Source organism: Amblyomma mixtum, chromosome 10 (genome assembly GCF_055824585.1).
Source record: "Amblyomma mixtum isolate Tamu chromosome 10, ASM5582458v1, whole genome shotgun sequence".
Lineage (NCBI taxonomy): Eukaryota > Metazoa > Arthropoda > Arachnida > Ixodida > Ixodidae > Amblyomma > Amblyomma mixtum.
In genome coordinates this window covers 19679598-19695953 of record NC_143021.1, presented here as the reverse complement: position 1 = coordinate 19695953, position 16356 = coordinate 19679598, and the positions used below count along the sequence as shown (strand labels likewise).

The 16356-nt window shown below is 49.0% G+C and overlaps 1 protein-coding gene across 1 annotated transcript in view; it reads right to left on the bottom strand.

The window, feature by feature from the left end:
- The window catches only part of LOC149325288 (sodium-coupled monocarboxylate transporter 1-like), a 63580-nt gene that overhangs the window by 21983 nt on the left and 25241 nt on the right, over window positions 1-16356 (bottom strand). Inside the window, exon 6 of the mRNA XM_089564223.1 lies at window positions 869-1006. Within this exon, the coding sequence (XP_089420349.1) occupies window positions 869-1006 (138 nt within the window). The remainder of the gene's footprint in view (window positions 1-868; window positions 1007-16356) is intronic.

Here is a 16356-nt window from a genome sequence, read left to right as displayed (position 1 = left end):
CGTTACTGAAGCACCCACCCACCGTTAGTAACATTTCCCTAAATGCACGGTAGATCACCTTCAGGCAATTTTTATTCTTTATGGATCCGTCAAACATCTCATTTTTGATTATGTCTGGACTCAGTAAACACATTGTAAACGTCCCGTGTGCATCTCGGTTGAGGTTAGCGGAGACCGCCAGTAGTGTGGTGAAGCACGGAAAAGTGCGACTGCGCACAAGCGCATGCGTGTCTCCTGAGCATATATTTGTGAATAATTCCCTAGGTTAGAACGCTCAGCAACATTACCGCTTCTCGCCGATACTAACCCCAAGTCGTCCAAATTTCGGGAGGCCTGCATTACGGCGTTTCTCATAGCCTCAGTTGCTTTGGGGTGTTTAACCGCTTAAAACCTAAGCCAATGCTTCCCAAAGCGGTCTTCTTAAAAGTCGCCAAATACGGAATCAGTTTTCCAAAATACATAGCTTGGAAGCCAACAGGAAGCTTCATTTGAGCCAACTTACATTAAAACAGCATGCAGGTATGTGTCACCTCTTCAGTTGTTAATGATATTCAAAGTATCAATGGCGAGAATTGGGCCTAATAGGTTGTCCATGGTGGCTCTTGTTCTGCAAAAAGTTAAGCGCGTTGAACCACTATCAAAGTTTCAGTTGTTGCTATAATTTGTCATTTTATGGCATTTTTCTTTTATCTACCAATGCTATGAGTTTCCGCCTATACACGCCTACAAATTTTTCATCTATTAAACAGCCTAAACCATTAAAGAAGTCATTAGTGCCTGAATTTTAGTTTTCATGTATTTCTCATTTTTCTCATTAAAAAATGAATTTTTAGCTTTTTTGTTAAAACAACGTGGCAAGTTTTCTTACCTTTGTGCGTTGGCGAGTGTTCTAGAAGCCAAACCCCGCTGCATGACGACTTGGTCCATGCTGACACGGTAGAAAGCAGCTGTCATCGACGACAGAGCAACCCACACACTCTCGTCGTGAGTGAGATTAAACTGGGTGCTAGAGAGAACAGGAGAAAACGCTTATATTTATGCGTATGCTACAACACAGATATTCGCCTTCTGTCATAGAGAAGAAATGCGCGGAAATGTACGCGGAAATGTCACTCCAAAAATGCGCGGAAATGTCACTCCAAACATACTTTTTACTCTCGACGAATATAAATATCTAGAAATGAAAGCAAACAAGGCGCATTGTCTTAATGGACACAACACTTTATTACGAGAGGAAAAAGCGAGAACTGCGGTGACTCCGACGACAAACGGAAGTTTGCCGGTATGGATAGGCTACCGTAGTTTCATAGAAAAAGCCGCTACATCAGAGGACAGACAGCTTTTAGTAGCTAGGAAGCACATAAAATGAGTATAGTTTCTGCCGCTAAGGCCATTTTCAGATGAATTCCGCGAAGACATCAAGAGTTCTAGTTCGCCAATCTATGAGGTTAGGCTGGTCAGCCATTCGGTTGCAAACTGTGATCACGGAGCCGTTTTCGCTAATTACGCCATGTGTTTTACCTAAAAGGAACAAAAGGCATTTTTTATTTTCTATTCAACTATCTCAGCAATAAATCTCTCGGCATCTGAGAAAATGTTCTTACGCCGCGCAGCGGTGCTGCCGCACTGCAGTGCAGAGGAAAGAAGTAGATGAACACGGAGTGTGCGAGACTGTGGTGGAGCCCGCTTGACGCTCACCGTGCAGTGACGTCCCCGATGCCCTCTTGTAAATAAACCCGCTCTCGTCCTCGCAAAATAGTATCACTTGGTGCAGGTGCGGGGTAGGACCGATGCGTTGGAGGTTCAGAGATGCGACCTTGTTCGGGACGATTGCGTGGACCAGAGTAGGCCTCTCTGGCCCAGGAGACTCGTGGTTCAGGAAGTGGAGCCTGGAGCGAGCATGCGTTGTATACTAGATCATCGGCGGGGCGTTAAAATTGCTGGTTTAGCTCTTCATTGACGATTTTGTCGGACGAATGAAGCAAAGTCGTCACTGCCAGCAAAGTCCACGCTGGCGACGATGGGCACGTTGGAAAGACGGCCAACCTTGGGGGAAATGCGGCGGGTCTTTAGGGCCTCGAACGTCCAGCAATGACGAATGACGCCAGACGAAGTGGCAATGTCGTCCTTCGTGATCAAGAAATGATAGACGTCTTCAGCGACACCCTTCAACAGGTGGCCGACTTTGTCGGCTTCAGTCATAATGTGGTTTACAGTGGAGCACCGCTCTAGAACTTCCTCAATGTACGTTGTAGAAGTCTCATTAGGTCGTTGCGCTCGTTGGCAAAGTGTTTGTTCGGCTTTTTTTCTTTTTCGACAGCGTGTCACCGAAACACTCCTAGAGCTCGTCTACAAAACTGTCCCATATAGCTAGTGCGTCCTCATGGTTCTCGAACCATAAAAGGGCTGTTCCCGCAAGAAAGAAAAGAATATTCATGAGCTGCATCGACTTGTCCAAGCGGTTATATTTGCTAACACGCTGGTAGTGCTTGAGCCACTCCTCGACGTCCTCGTCCGCAGCGCCAGAAAACATACGGGGCTCGCACTGAGCGGCCAGAACCTGACCTGTTCGGAGCTGTTCCTGCTGAATGGTGGACCCGGCTCAGACTTGCTGTTAAGTGGTGGATTGTTGCCGTTGCGGGTAGCTGTAATGGAAAATGCGGGTGGTAGGCCGGCCAAGCGTCGGCTGCTGCGAACGGAGATAGGGCCCAGGACGCCAAAACCCCACCTCCACCAAGTGACACGAAGTCCCTCGGCGTCCTCTCTTCGCTTATACCGCCACTGTCTTTTCGCCGTACAATTTCCCAACTCTGACTTTTCCACAAGTTATACTACAGTTTTCCTCAATTGCACTGCACACTTCTACTCCCTCCTAAGAGAACATGTCGTATTTTTAACAGTCTGAGCCTACAGCGTTTACATGGTTCCACCAATGCCTTTCAGAAATCCTTCCTGCCATCCGCCATTGAACAGTGGAATGAGCTGCCTGAGGCAGTTGTAACTGAGCACGATCCAAATAAATTCAAAACCCTCCTTTTATCTTATCATTTCCGTTAGCGTAGTTACAGTGTAATGCCCGACACATTTGAGTACCACCTCTGCACGTGTTGCATTGCTGAAGCCTTGTCTGCAAATCAGTGTTCCCGTTTTCCTCCTCTTGATATAGCGTGATGGCCACGGTGTACCTGTGATTGTTCCCTTTTTCATTTTTTAATGCTCTTTCAACAATTATTTTGCCTTCTTCACTGTTATATTTCAAATGTTCCTATTGTTTGTGATTTCATTTTTGTGCTCCCCTATTATGTAATGCCACGCCTAGGGGTCCTTAAGGGAAAATACATGATGATGATGATCTGGGACCGCGCTCTGGGCCTGCCCATCGAGCGGCCAAAGTCCCTCAAAACCGAGGGCTTCATGAATCTGGTCGGCTACAAATGAATAAGCCGCCTCTGTGGAAGCCCAGCAAGGGGAAACCGCTCCTCCACCTTCTCTGTCTCTCCCCATCTCTCCTTTCTTCCACCGTTCCCTTGCAGGGAGGACACCGAGGAACCGCTTCCATTTCTTTTGATCCTTTTTCTCCCCACACTTGCCTCTCGTGCGTTATTTCTCTCTTTCTGCAGTATTTCTTCTCGTTTTTTTCCCCTGATATTTCTCGTTTCCCTCGGGTCGCCCTGCTCACCCCCTCCGCTGTTTGTTTTGTGATCATCGTTTTGTTTCGTTGAAGACACTTGTGAATCGTCGAACTTGTGCGCACAAAGCAGCAATGCGCTTTAACGGTCGTCTGCGTGAGTGGGAGCGACAATCTTTGATGGGCCAACAGGGCCCATTACCTTCCCCTGGCCTAGTCTTTTCCGAACCCTCAGAGAAAATCTCTCCTCAAACGGAGGCGACTTAAGTGCATTTAGGAATCGCTGTTAGCACCAGTAGCTTGTGCGCCAGCTTGTTCGTGGCATCTGCCACTGCGCCTCGGAACTCCCATCTCTCTCCGTGCGACTTCCCCGTTTCCTACGCTCCACGTGCGGCTCCAATTTGCTATCGTTGTGGTCGTCCTGGGCACATTTCCCGTTACTGTCGGCGTCGCAACCAACCACCCCGCTTCTCCTTACAATCGTCGGTCCGGCCGACCCTGGCTTTCCGTGGCCCCCAGTCCTGGAAACCTCCTCGTGACTGTCAGCCACGCTAAGACCGACTCTTCCGCCCTGATTCTCCCGTTTCCGACCTCAGCCTCACACCACCGCCCCCACGACATGGCCGTTCAGCATAGCCTCGTTGTCGTTCTTCCCCACCACCGCCGGAAAACAAGCTCCTGCGGCCGATAGAGGTGAGATAGTGGAACGGTCGTCATCAACAATTCCTCTGCCGGTCATTATGTTGAAGAACAAAGTGTCTATGCGGGTTGGTAGCTTAAACACTCTTGCATTAGTGGAAACCGGTGCCGCTGTGTCGGTGATGAGCCTTTCTTTCAAAAAGCGCCTTGGACGCAAAGTGATTCTTTTGCACGGGAACAGACTGCTAGTTTTCGTGCTGTTGGGGGTGAAACTTTGCGCCCAGTTGGCATCTGCTTCCTATCAGTCCTTATTGCTCGAGTGATGTTTTGAGCAAAATTTGTCGTATTACTCGATGCCACGTATGATGTCACATTAAGTATTCATTTTTTACGTGAATGCGGGGCCACTTTGGCTTGCGGAGCGGCAGAAATTTCTGTCCGGCGCAATATGCTGCCTACTTTTATGCAGGATTCACCCGACCGCAGTGATGGTGCCTTTATTGTCACGCAACATGTGCTTTTACCAGCCATGGCAGCAATGTTCGTCTTTGTTCCCTCTTCGGACAACAGCACGGGCACCTTCCACTTGCTTGTTGAGCCAGATGTGCACAACGCCACGAAACAGCTTGTTCTGGTGCCCCGGGCCATTGTTGCCGTAGTAGACAGTTGCGCACAACTATGGACAGTGAATGCTTCGTTGGAACCTGTTTTGATCCTATCGGGGATTAAACTCGCTCGGTTTCATGCTTATTACATTCTTACTATCCGATGCGTGTCTGAGTGCGAGCCTTCCAGTCGTGCAGCATACTTTTCTGTCAATATCATGCGCATGATCAGCAAGTCGCTTCCGTCGTCCGAACGGCTCGCTTTACAGACTGTTCTTACCCAGTATACGTCGGTATTTGATCTCGCTCAGCCAGCCATTCCACCTTCGCTGCCAGTTTCTTGCACACAGCATCACATCAACACCGCTACCGCTCATCCGATCAGACAGAAGCCTTCTCGTGTGTCCCAGGTTGAACGAAAGCTGATAAACGAGCAAGAGCAAGATATGCTACAGAAAGGCGTCATCAGGGAGTCGTCAAGTCTATGGGCTGCTCCTGTTAAACTGGTACGCAAGAAGGATAACTCCTGGCGCTTTTGCGTAGACTACCGTCGGTGAAATGCTGTGACGAAGGACGTCTACCCGCTCCCGCGTATTGATGATGTCATGAACTGTCTTCAATCTGCGTCGTACTTCTCGTCGGTTGATCTGCGCTCTGGGTATTGACAGATCCCCATGCATCCATCAGAGAGGGAGAAGATAGCTTTTATTACGCCCGATGGACTGTATGAGTTTTCTGTCATGCCCTTAGGGTTATGCAATGCACCCGCTACTTTTGAGTGATTTATGGACACAATATTGCGTGGGCTTAAGTGGGAGGTCTGTATGTGTTACCTCGACGATGTGGTCATTTATGGAAAGACCTTTCGCGAGCATAACGAAAGACTAGGTATGGGGCTGGCTAGCTTTGCAAAAGCTGGACTCGTGTTAAACTCCAAGAAATGCCACTTTGGTGAGCAGCAAACCCTTATCCGCGGGTTTTGGTCGACAAGGATGATATCCGGCCAGACACACAGAAGATCGCTGCCGTACGGGAGTTCCCACAGCCATGCTCCTTGAAACACCTTAGCAGCTTTATGGTCCTATGCTCCCATTTCCGCCGCTTCATCCACGGTTTCACCCAACTCACTCGTCCCTTGACTTCCCTCCTTCCTAAAGACGCCCCGTTTCTGTGGTCGTCTGCCTGTGAGTCTGCCTTCCAGCAGCTGAAGTTTTTGCTCACTTCTGCACCTGGTTTGCGCAACTTTGACCCGGAAGCGCCGACAGAGCTCCATACCGACGCCAGCGGTGTGGGCGTCAGCGCAGTGCTAATCCAATTCCACAACGGCGCCCAGCACGGGGTCGAATGAGCAAGTCGCACTTTGAAAAAAACAGAAGACAACTACACCGTGACGGAAGTCGAGTGTCTGGCTATCGTCTATGCTGTGCAAACGTTTCGACCATATCTACGAGTACGTGGACGTCACTTCAAGATTGTTTCAGACCATCACTCGTTGTGTTGGCTTGTTGGCCTCTGCGATCCTTCCGGTCGACTCGCTCGCTGGGCCTGATGCCTCCAAGAATATGACTTTACATTGGTGTATAAGAGCGGTCGCCGCCATGCTGATTCCGACTGTTTGTCCTGTTTCCCTCTGCCAGACACGGCAAGTTGCGAAGAGAACTTCGTTGACTGTTTATCTTCTGTCTCTGCCGCGTTTCCCAGCAAAAACAACTCAAGGGTCGTAGTCTACAACGGTTGTTTGATCAAGCCCGTACGTCTGCTCCTGCAACGCCATTCGTCATATCGGAGGGCGTGTTCTTTAACAACTATTCCGTGGAGGGTGGATGTCTGCTTTTGGTTGTCCCTGCGAGTCTTCGTGGCGTTGTCCTGCATGCCTTGCATGATGATATTTCTGCCGGATATCAAGGGTTTTCTCGCGGGTTACACAGGACGCGGCAATGCTTTTACTGGCCTAGACTTTACAAGATAGCTCAGCAGTACGTTGAAGGCTCTCTACAGTGTCAACGCTTTAAGCATCGCATTGCCTGGCCCGCTGGGTTGTTGAAACCCAGCGTTCACAGTTGTCTCGTACAAGAAAAAGAGAGCTACCGGTGTTTCTGTAGTCTTCAGGCCCACCGAGGAAGGAGGAAGTCTATGGAAAGCCAACCTCAACATTGTGGCTTCGGCGGTTGTAGCATCGGCTCAAGAAAAAGTCCTCAGCCATCGCATTCACAAGGATGGGAGCCTGATGGTTGCAGTACCGATGCTGCCCGCAGCCAACAGTCTGCTCACGGTAAGTAAGCTGGCTGGAGTGGCTGTAGAGGCCCGAGTCCCATACTCTTACATGGCAAGCTATGGCAAAATACAAGATGTACCTGTCACATACACAGACGAAGATCTGCAGGAATATCTACGCGACCAAGGTATCCTTTAGCAAGGAGGCTAACCGCCTACACTCCTGAGGATGGTGGAAAGATCAAAGAGGTACGCCGTCGCACAGTTATATTGGAATTCGCAAAAGATGCGCCGCAACCAAAGCGAGTAACGCTTGGGTTCTGTAGTTACCCTGTAACTGAATACGTCACCGCAGCAACTCAGTGCTATAAATGTCAGAGGCATGGCCACATATCAAGACATTGTAACGGCCCCGTGCGTTGCAAAGTGTGTGCTGGCCCCCATTCGCACAAAGAATGCACTTCGAGAGCGCAACCTAAATGTGCTAACTGCGGTGGCCCACACCCTGCTTCCTATGGAGGGTGTTATAGAAACAAAGCAGCCACAGTTGCTCGCACGGCAGAGCAAACACAAGTGAAACCTCCTAAGCACCATGAACCACTACCTAACACCGAAGTGGTTTTCACGACTGCGGCAGGTCTTTCCGAGAATCAGTCAACGCAGCGTGGCAAAGCAGCTGACAAGACCTACGCAGATGCGGTAAAAAAGACGCGTGGGAAGTCCGTTGGTTCTTCTCCTTCATCAAAGCTGCTGCAACGCACTGCACAAGACCCGACAAACAGCGTCGCTCGCTCTGAGCCTAAGGCGCCACAACATGACAGGAAGATCGACTACAGGCAGCAAACCGGAAGCTCTGAACAAGATATCACATGCCTACTGATTCCGATGCTGTTTGTAGCCATCAAGGCTCTTATCCGTGCAAACCCTTCGTCAGGAGGACTCCCAGGAGTAGAAGCTGTCCTTGCAATGGAGCCGTTGGTGTCGGTCTCCTACGCTCCGCACGGGCGTAATACCTCACTTCAACAGCGACAACTTCGCCACAGCTGACAATTCACAACATCTTTCGTACATGCACCATTTCCCAGTGGAACGCTCGCGGGCTACGCTCTAAGCTCTCAGATTTCCGACAGCTCGTGCGAGCGTACCGCTTCCCCTTCATAGTCTTCTGTGAATCACGCGTCGAGGAAACTTGCCGACTCCACGGATACTATTTCCATCATTCAAAACGACCAAGTAACGTCAGCAGATTGCTGATAGGCTTTCGTATGGACATCCCGGCCTCATCGGTTGATGTCCCGCCTCACAACGACAATGAATACATGTGCGCTGTCACAGTTATTGCCGTACAACAGTACACTCTGATTGGAGTATATCTTGAGCCAGGCACGCCATTTGATGCCTTGAGACTTGAAAACTTTATAGCAAGGACGCCCTCACCGCATATTATTTGCGTAGACTTCAATGCTCATAATGAAATTTGGGGCAGCTCACATATATGTGCCCTGTGTTCCAAGCTTGCAAAACTTCTCTCCGAGCATTCACTTCAGCCATTAAATGACGCCAGCATCACCTACCTACTACCAGCAGCATCGACGTGACATTTGTCACAAGTTCAATCGCCCACAACTTTGACTGGTGCACTGATTTGGAGACACGCGGAAGCGACCATTACCCAATCCTCATATCGGCTTTCCATCCGCAGAGGAACCCAAAGAAATTTCTTATAAAATCTACAGACTGGGACTTATACAAGGACGCTGTAAGCAGAGGAATTACTGCGGCAACTCGCAATGAGGAATTAGCATCGAAAATGGCGTATTGCCTGAGAGCGAGTACAGAAATTAAAGCTAAAAATGATAGCCTACCTTCAAATGATGACACATTTCAAAAGCTTTGCGCTATACGAAGGCGAGCTGAAAGGAAAGCTCTGCGCACAAAAAGCCTCGATGACCTACGTGCATGCCGACGGGCACAACATCATAATCGACGCTACATGGATAAACTCAGTCGGCAAAAGTAGCGTGACTTTTGTTCTACGCTAGATGTGTGCGAACCAGTAACATATTTGGCGGATAGTTAGAGGTATGCGCGCGGCACTTCAACAACTCGACCCCTTCGCTGCACTCTCCCTTCAGGAACAAAAATCTATAAAAGAAGTCTCAGAAGAATACTGCAGGATACTATCGGCAGGGTCAGGGCATTCGACACTCTCCGCAGATGGTCAAACAGGCATCCAAAAGGCGGCAGTGCCAGCGTTAGACCTGCCTTTCACAATGGAAGAACGATCCACAGCTATCGCGGAGACAGACACACGTCTCTGGGTCATGATGAGGTGACCTATGACGCCATTGCAAAGCTACCCCACACCTCTCGTCTTCGACTTCTGGAGTATTACAAGTCTACCTGGATGACTGGTGAGGTCCCCACGGAATGGAAGCTGGCGAAAATTGCGCCCGTTTTGAAACCCTGTAAGCAGCCAACAAGCTACGCATCATTCCGGCCCATTGCCCTACTGAGCTGCGTAGGTAGGCTCATGGAGCGCATGGTCTGCAAACGCATAACTTGGTTCCTAGAAAGCCGAAATGAGTTCCCTCAAGAAATGAACGGGTTCTGTCAAAACAGGTCTGCGACTGACAATATCATCGCCCTCGTCTCATCACTTCAGGAGTACCTTCATGCTGGGTACATTTCGACAACCGTTTTCCTAGACATCAAGGCTGCCTTTGACTCTGTCTTTCACCATGCAATTCTCGCAGCCTTTGCCAGTCTTGGCCTTGGAGGAAAGCTATACAAATGAATTGGGCATTATTTAAAAGAACGGCAAATTTTTATCACCACTGCAAACGGTCCAACACGCTTTCACGCTTTCACGTACCACAGGGAGTGGTGCTCAGCCGCTCAATATTGTCCTTATACACATAAGAAGAAACCTTCCGCGAGGGATCCGCATAACAATTTATGCTGATGATATCTGCATATGCACCTCATCACGTTCGCGCTATATTACCCAACAATGTCTTCAGAGAGCTCTATTGCACATTTCGATGTACCTGGCTTCCAGAGGTCTTCGTCTTTCGCCAGAAAAGAGTGTTGCAATGGCGTTTACAAAAAAAAACGATGACCCGATATCCGCTGCTCCTAGGCGGACGATCGCTACCATATGTACAATCCCAGCGATTCCTGGGTGTTGTAATCGACTATAATCTGTCATGGTCACCTCAGATCAAAAGACTTTGCGAGAGGACCACTGCAGCATCGCAAGTGTTCAGGTTCTTGGCGGGAACAAGGTGGGGTAGCAACTGACGATCAATGCTTATGCTTGAAAAGGCCTACGTTGAAGGAACCTTGCGCTACTGTCTACGAACTCTTCAAAGATTATCTATATCAAGAAATAAGACTCTCGTTGCCGCACGGAACAACTGCCTGCGAATATCCCTTGGCCTCCCTAAGGGTTCGTCTCCATCAGGAACAGTAGCGGAGCCAGGTTGTCTCCCACTACAGGTCATTGCCGCCCAGGAAACTATGCGTACCCATCTCCGCCATGTCCTGCAAGGGAAGAAGCACTTCCTGCACTGTGCCCACCTAACTCACAAACTCTAGCTTTGTCCAGGCAGTGCAGCTCCTGCCCCTCCCTACTATTAATCAGCCACAGAAACTACTACCTCCGGCCTTTCCGCCATGGACACTCTCTCCTCTCAATGTGAAGAAGTTTGTTCCAGGTGTTAATGCAAAGAGCCGCATGCCACAGGCAGGGCTTCTGCAAGCTACTCTCGCCTACTTAACCGAGGAGTATAGGCAGCGCACCCATATTTTCACCGATGGTTCAAGTACTAAAGAAACCTCTTCTTGTGGCCTTTGTGTGCCCTCAACAGGCCATGCCCTTTCTTACCGGCTGCAGCGGAGGACATCCTCTACGACAGCTGAGCTTCGCGGCATTAAGGAAGCTGTTTCTTACATCCTTCGCCGAACCGTCGGCCGTTGGGTTATCTTCACCGATTCAAAATCATCTCTGGAGATCCTGGACAACCTGCTGAAGAAAACGAATCACCAGCCAGTTTCCCTGGACCTTGGGTACCCACATCATTTAGCTGCTGCGGCAGGCCACTGCATAACATTTCAGTAGGCACCTGCTCACTGTGGCATTCATGCTGATGAAAAAGCAGATGAAGCGGCCCGTAAGGGCCATCAACATCGGAGGTACATTCGAACTTTTTTCTCGAACTCTGATACGTCCCAAATGGCTAAAAGGTTTGCTTCCGATGAAATGTAACGGCTTTGGAGTTTGCAGACACATCAGTACCAATTTCTTCAATCAATCGACCCACATCTTAGATCAAGACTCTCACCCAGAATTCCTCGACATCCGGAAACACTTTATCATCGACTTCGTCTGAATGCTGCATATACAAATGGCTTGCGATACCGTTTTGGACAAATGAACAGTCCGCATTGTGACAACTGTGCCTCGATAGAAACTGTGGAACATATCTTGCTTAAGTGCCCTGCGTATGCTAACGAGCGTGCGTACTATGAACATTGCATGCAGAAGCTCTGCCCAGTGCCCCTAACGATGGACAGTTTTAGGTCCCTTAGCCTGCCTTAGGAGACAGAGACTTGCAATGAACTTTCTATTTACATATTTAAAAGACATAGGACATCCAGATAAGCTTTAAATTCACTTGCTCGTTACCTTCATGCATTTTTTATGCAGTGAACTTCGTCAGCCTATTTGTCGGAATATGCACTCCATCATTCCATACGATACATCAATACTCGCCATTGTATCCTTAGTACCCATTTCATGGCCGCATTTTATCTTCGTTTTTTTTTTTACCTCTTCCACATTGCTGTCCTTCTGTCTTTATCTCACAAATTCCCCTCCCTGCGCAGAGTAGCATGCCAGTGATTTTTAAACGCCGGCTAAATTCTCTGTATTTCAGTAAGAATCTCTCTCTCTCTCTCTTTTGATGAAACCGATAAGACCACCTCACTCCCCTTTTGAGAAGATCGGGGTCGACTTGCTTGGACTGCTACCCAAGATTACCACGGGCGAACGCTGGATTATTGTGTGCGTCGGCTACTTGACTCGTTACGTGGGGACAGCTGCCCTTGTGTCCGCCAAAGTTACAGACATCTCGTCCTTTTTGCTACACTCGGTGATTCTTCGCCACGGAGCTCCTCGTATCATAATCACAGCGACCGCGGGCACCAGTTCATTGCGGATGTTGTGGAAGTACTCCTGTGGCTCTGCGATTGTGACTATCGTCATTCGACTCCCTATCATCCGCAACCGAATGGCCTGACGGAGCGCATCAACCGCACCCTCGCGAACATGCTGTCCACGTATGTAGCGGCCGACCATAATAACTGGGACACTGTGCTACCGTTTATAGCATACACTTACAACACTGGAACACACGACGTCACTGGATACTCCCCGTTCTTTCTGCTCTACGCGCACATACCGCGCATCTTTCTGGACACGATTCTTCCCTTTTCTGAACTTCGTGATCCGTCCATTTCGCAGACTCTTTGCCGTGCGGAGGAAGTGTGACGACTAGCTCGCGTCCGAACACTCAGAGCACAATTTCGCACCAAGTGCCCTTACGACAGTGGATACATTGCAGTCACGTATGAGCCCGGTGACTACGTTTGGCTCTGGACGCCACTGCGTCGACGGGGCCTCTACCAGAAATTCCTCGCAAAGTACTGCTACACTTTTGTTGTTTTGGATCGCCTCAGTGACGTTAACTACACAATCGCCAAAGTCACCCCAGGAAATCGCCGCTCTGGCAAAGTCCTGGTCGTTCACATAGCCCGTCTTAAACGCTGCAATCACACCGCTGACTAACTCGCTCGAGGACGAGCTTCGACTGCCCCGAGCAAAGTGTTACACCGCGCTGCGGTGCTGACGCACTGTAGTGCAGTGGAAAGAAGATGATCACGGTGTGAGCGAGACTGTGGTGGAGTCCGCCCGACCCTGACCGTCCAGTGACGCCCCCGGTCCCCTCTTGTAAATAAAACCGCTCCCGTCCTCACAACTTCGTGTCAATATGAACCCAGGCAATTCTAGCCAAACAAGAAGCTTTTACTAAGATAAAAAAATGAGCGGAGTTGTACTTAGCGTCTCTTTAAGCAGACGCCACCTAATAAAGATACATTTAAAAGAAAAAAATTGAACCTAAATCTACATTCAGACTAATCTACACTTCGCAGTTCGAGGACACCGCCTCTGTCCTTGTGGTCGCTATTCACAAGCTTCGGCACCAAAGGCACGAGAGGCAGAAAATTTTATTAGTCTAGATTTTCGCTTCCGGCGTGGTCCTCCTGAATCGTACAGATAAAGTCCTTGGGTGTTCAATTTTTGCTTTGAAGGAGGCTTACTGTCCTCCTAATCATGAAAATGAGCTCTAAACACCAGTCAGTAGCGTTAATAACTAATTACAAACGATTAAGCACCGGTAGCTTCTGTTTTGGTCGCCGCTGGAGCTGAAGAGCGCCTTGACATCACGGCGGACCTGCCAACCTGGTCTACAACACTACTGATGGCGCCGCGGCGTCGCCGGCTAGCAGTGGTTATTCCGAAGACAGCCGCTGGGTTCTTTCACGTCAAATTAACTGCGGCAAGTGCCACTTGACGTCGAACGATGCATGTAGAAGTGCTTACCGGTTGCTCTGACAGCCTTCCAAACAATATTCAAATATGTTCCACTCAACGCCTGCGACTGAATCTTGCTTGAACGTATTTCCTTAAGCTAACGAAACCAATCGCAGGGTTTTTTCGCTTTCGAAATTTTGTGTCTGTACCCTTTTAATTCAGAAGCCGACTCGAGTAGAATGTGAGGTGCACAGTGAACCACAAGTTGGCAGCCCACTGCAACGGACGAGGCAATCATGCTTTCATAGGACGCTTTTCTGCGAGGAAGATGGCGGTTGAGGTGCACTCGTGAACATTTAGAATATGTATTAGAAAGTCCCGCAACACTAGCAAAGGCAGTAAGTTGGTGTTGAGCTTGTGTAGTGGCTTACATGTCGGGTTTAGGGCGTGGGAAAGTGTTTTCTTTTTAAATATTTGTGAGTGTGACGAAAAATTCATCGTAAAAAACCTATGTCGAAAACGCCGAGGCAGTGGTGTGGGATAAGCCTTAATGGACCCGTTATATTGGTGCAGCTGTGAGGAAGCTTTGAAGTGTTGTAAAGCACTATTATCAGTATATTGTAGATTAAGGTCTAACCTCTCGATGTGTTGCAAAATCTTCCGTTTAAAGTTCGCCCAGCGCTCGCGCGAAGTAGCGAAGACAGCCATAGAAAACCAGTGAGATGCGTTCTTAACGGTAAATAGCAAAAACGTACAAACGTGATCCATAACTACAGCGCAAACGACAGGACAGAGATGAAGAAGGGACACCAAACAGCGCTGTGTGGTGTCCCTTCTTCATCTCTGTCCTGTCGTTTGCGCTGTAGTTATGGATCATCGAAAACACCAAGTCGCCCAACAAATGATTTTGTCGTACAAACGTGCCGACTAGGAATACGCGCACACGAGACTTCTTACCGTGCAATCTTGCAAATTGAGAAAAAATTGCGTTCATAGATCACTTCTGGATGAAAAAATGCGCTTGTACAGAATTTCTGGGTATTATACACGAAGGAGGGCTTGAGAAGAGAGGAAGAAGGGCGTTTGGAAGGCTAAAGGACACACAGAGACAGTGTTCCAGAACAGCATAAGGTGTGGGTCACTTGGGGCAGAAGGTGTTAGACTAATGCTGGAAAAGGTGCAGGCAATCTGGGGTGCGGGAGACGCTGGTTTGAAGCTCTCCGGAGATTTCAGTCCTGGCGACGCTGAATTTAGGGTGCGGTTTGGTATATGAAAGGGGTTAAAAATCTGTATGTGCTTTGACAGTGCGACTGTAGTGTAGAGCCGCTTCACAGTTAGGAGTGCTTGACCAGGGGATAGCAGGCGCTCGGATCTTGCTATCTGTTGTTTTCCTAGTATAACTTTGATGCCAATGCCACTGTCTGGACGGCTACCCTTAGCCAGTTATACAAATAGAAGATCCACAACAGCATGGGATTACTTCAATGAATTCCTGCATCAACGCAGCAAGCGGCGCTTCAGCATACACGTCCTCAAATTTCTTCTGTACGGCTGTTCAAAACCGGCGCTAATACTGAATGAATTTTCCTTTCGTGTGCAACAAAACAAAAGACATTCTTTTGGCAATGCATGCCCATCAAGCTTTGAGGCCAACAGACCACAATAGATAAAGCCGGTCAGCCAAACAGCACGACGAGTGATCACGGCTGGCAGATTTCCAATTGATTAACGCAATAATGACGCCACGCATGGCTGTAAGATGACTAATTGTGTATATGACAGGGATGGCAGAAAGTTGGGCAAGTTGGTAAACATTCATGATGGGTTTAAAAGCGCGACAAGACGGAGACGGAAGGAAGAAACACACACGACAAGCGCTTGTCGTTTGTGTTTCTTCCTTTCGTCTCCGTCTTGTCGCGCTTTGAAACCCATCATGAATGACAGGGATGATTACAGTGAGTGTCTCCGGTTGAGAGAAATGTGTCGGCACGTGCTTGAGGATTTTATCTGGCAGCGTCGCGGTAGCTTTCATCTTAGGTTCGTGTACACCCCTCCAATTTTTTAATAATATTCGCGGAGTGCCGACCACTTGCCGCTACGGCGCCAGATGGCGAACGTGAGAGAAAGGGGGCGAGGACTCTGGCATGCACACAAATAGTGTTCTGGGAGGGAGTGGCGTCTGGTAGGTGGTTTTTTGAACGCACCAGCCCCTCTGCAGCGCAGTTACGAGTATCGTGTCAGAACGTCGTTTGTTTCCATCACGTTTCAGGCCCCAGCTGCCCGCTTATGTGGTGCGTTCAACGCCGCCCCAGCTGCATTCATTGGTACAGTCCCGAGAGCCTTTGTCTTTACGTTGTTAAAGCGCCGGTATTGAAGCTCCTTCAAAATTCGTTTAAAAGCTTGAACTAGGTATACACATTCACGCCACAATCATGCATAGTTCCTCCAAATCATTGGAAGCTCCATGCCTGCTACTACCGCCAGGCTGCGTCTCTGTTCGCTTTGAGAGCGCTCGAGCTATCTCGAACCGTAAGTCCGCGCGCACTGCTTCACCAAGATCGCGGGGAGAGGAGCACAAGGGCCTCAGCTGAGATGCGCAGGAGGGAGTCCGAGCCTTCGAACCTTCAAGCCTTCTCTATGGACCTATTAGGCCCCTTCCCTACGTCGACGTT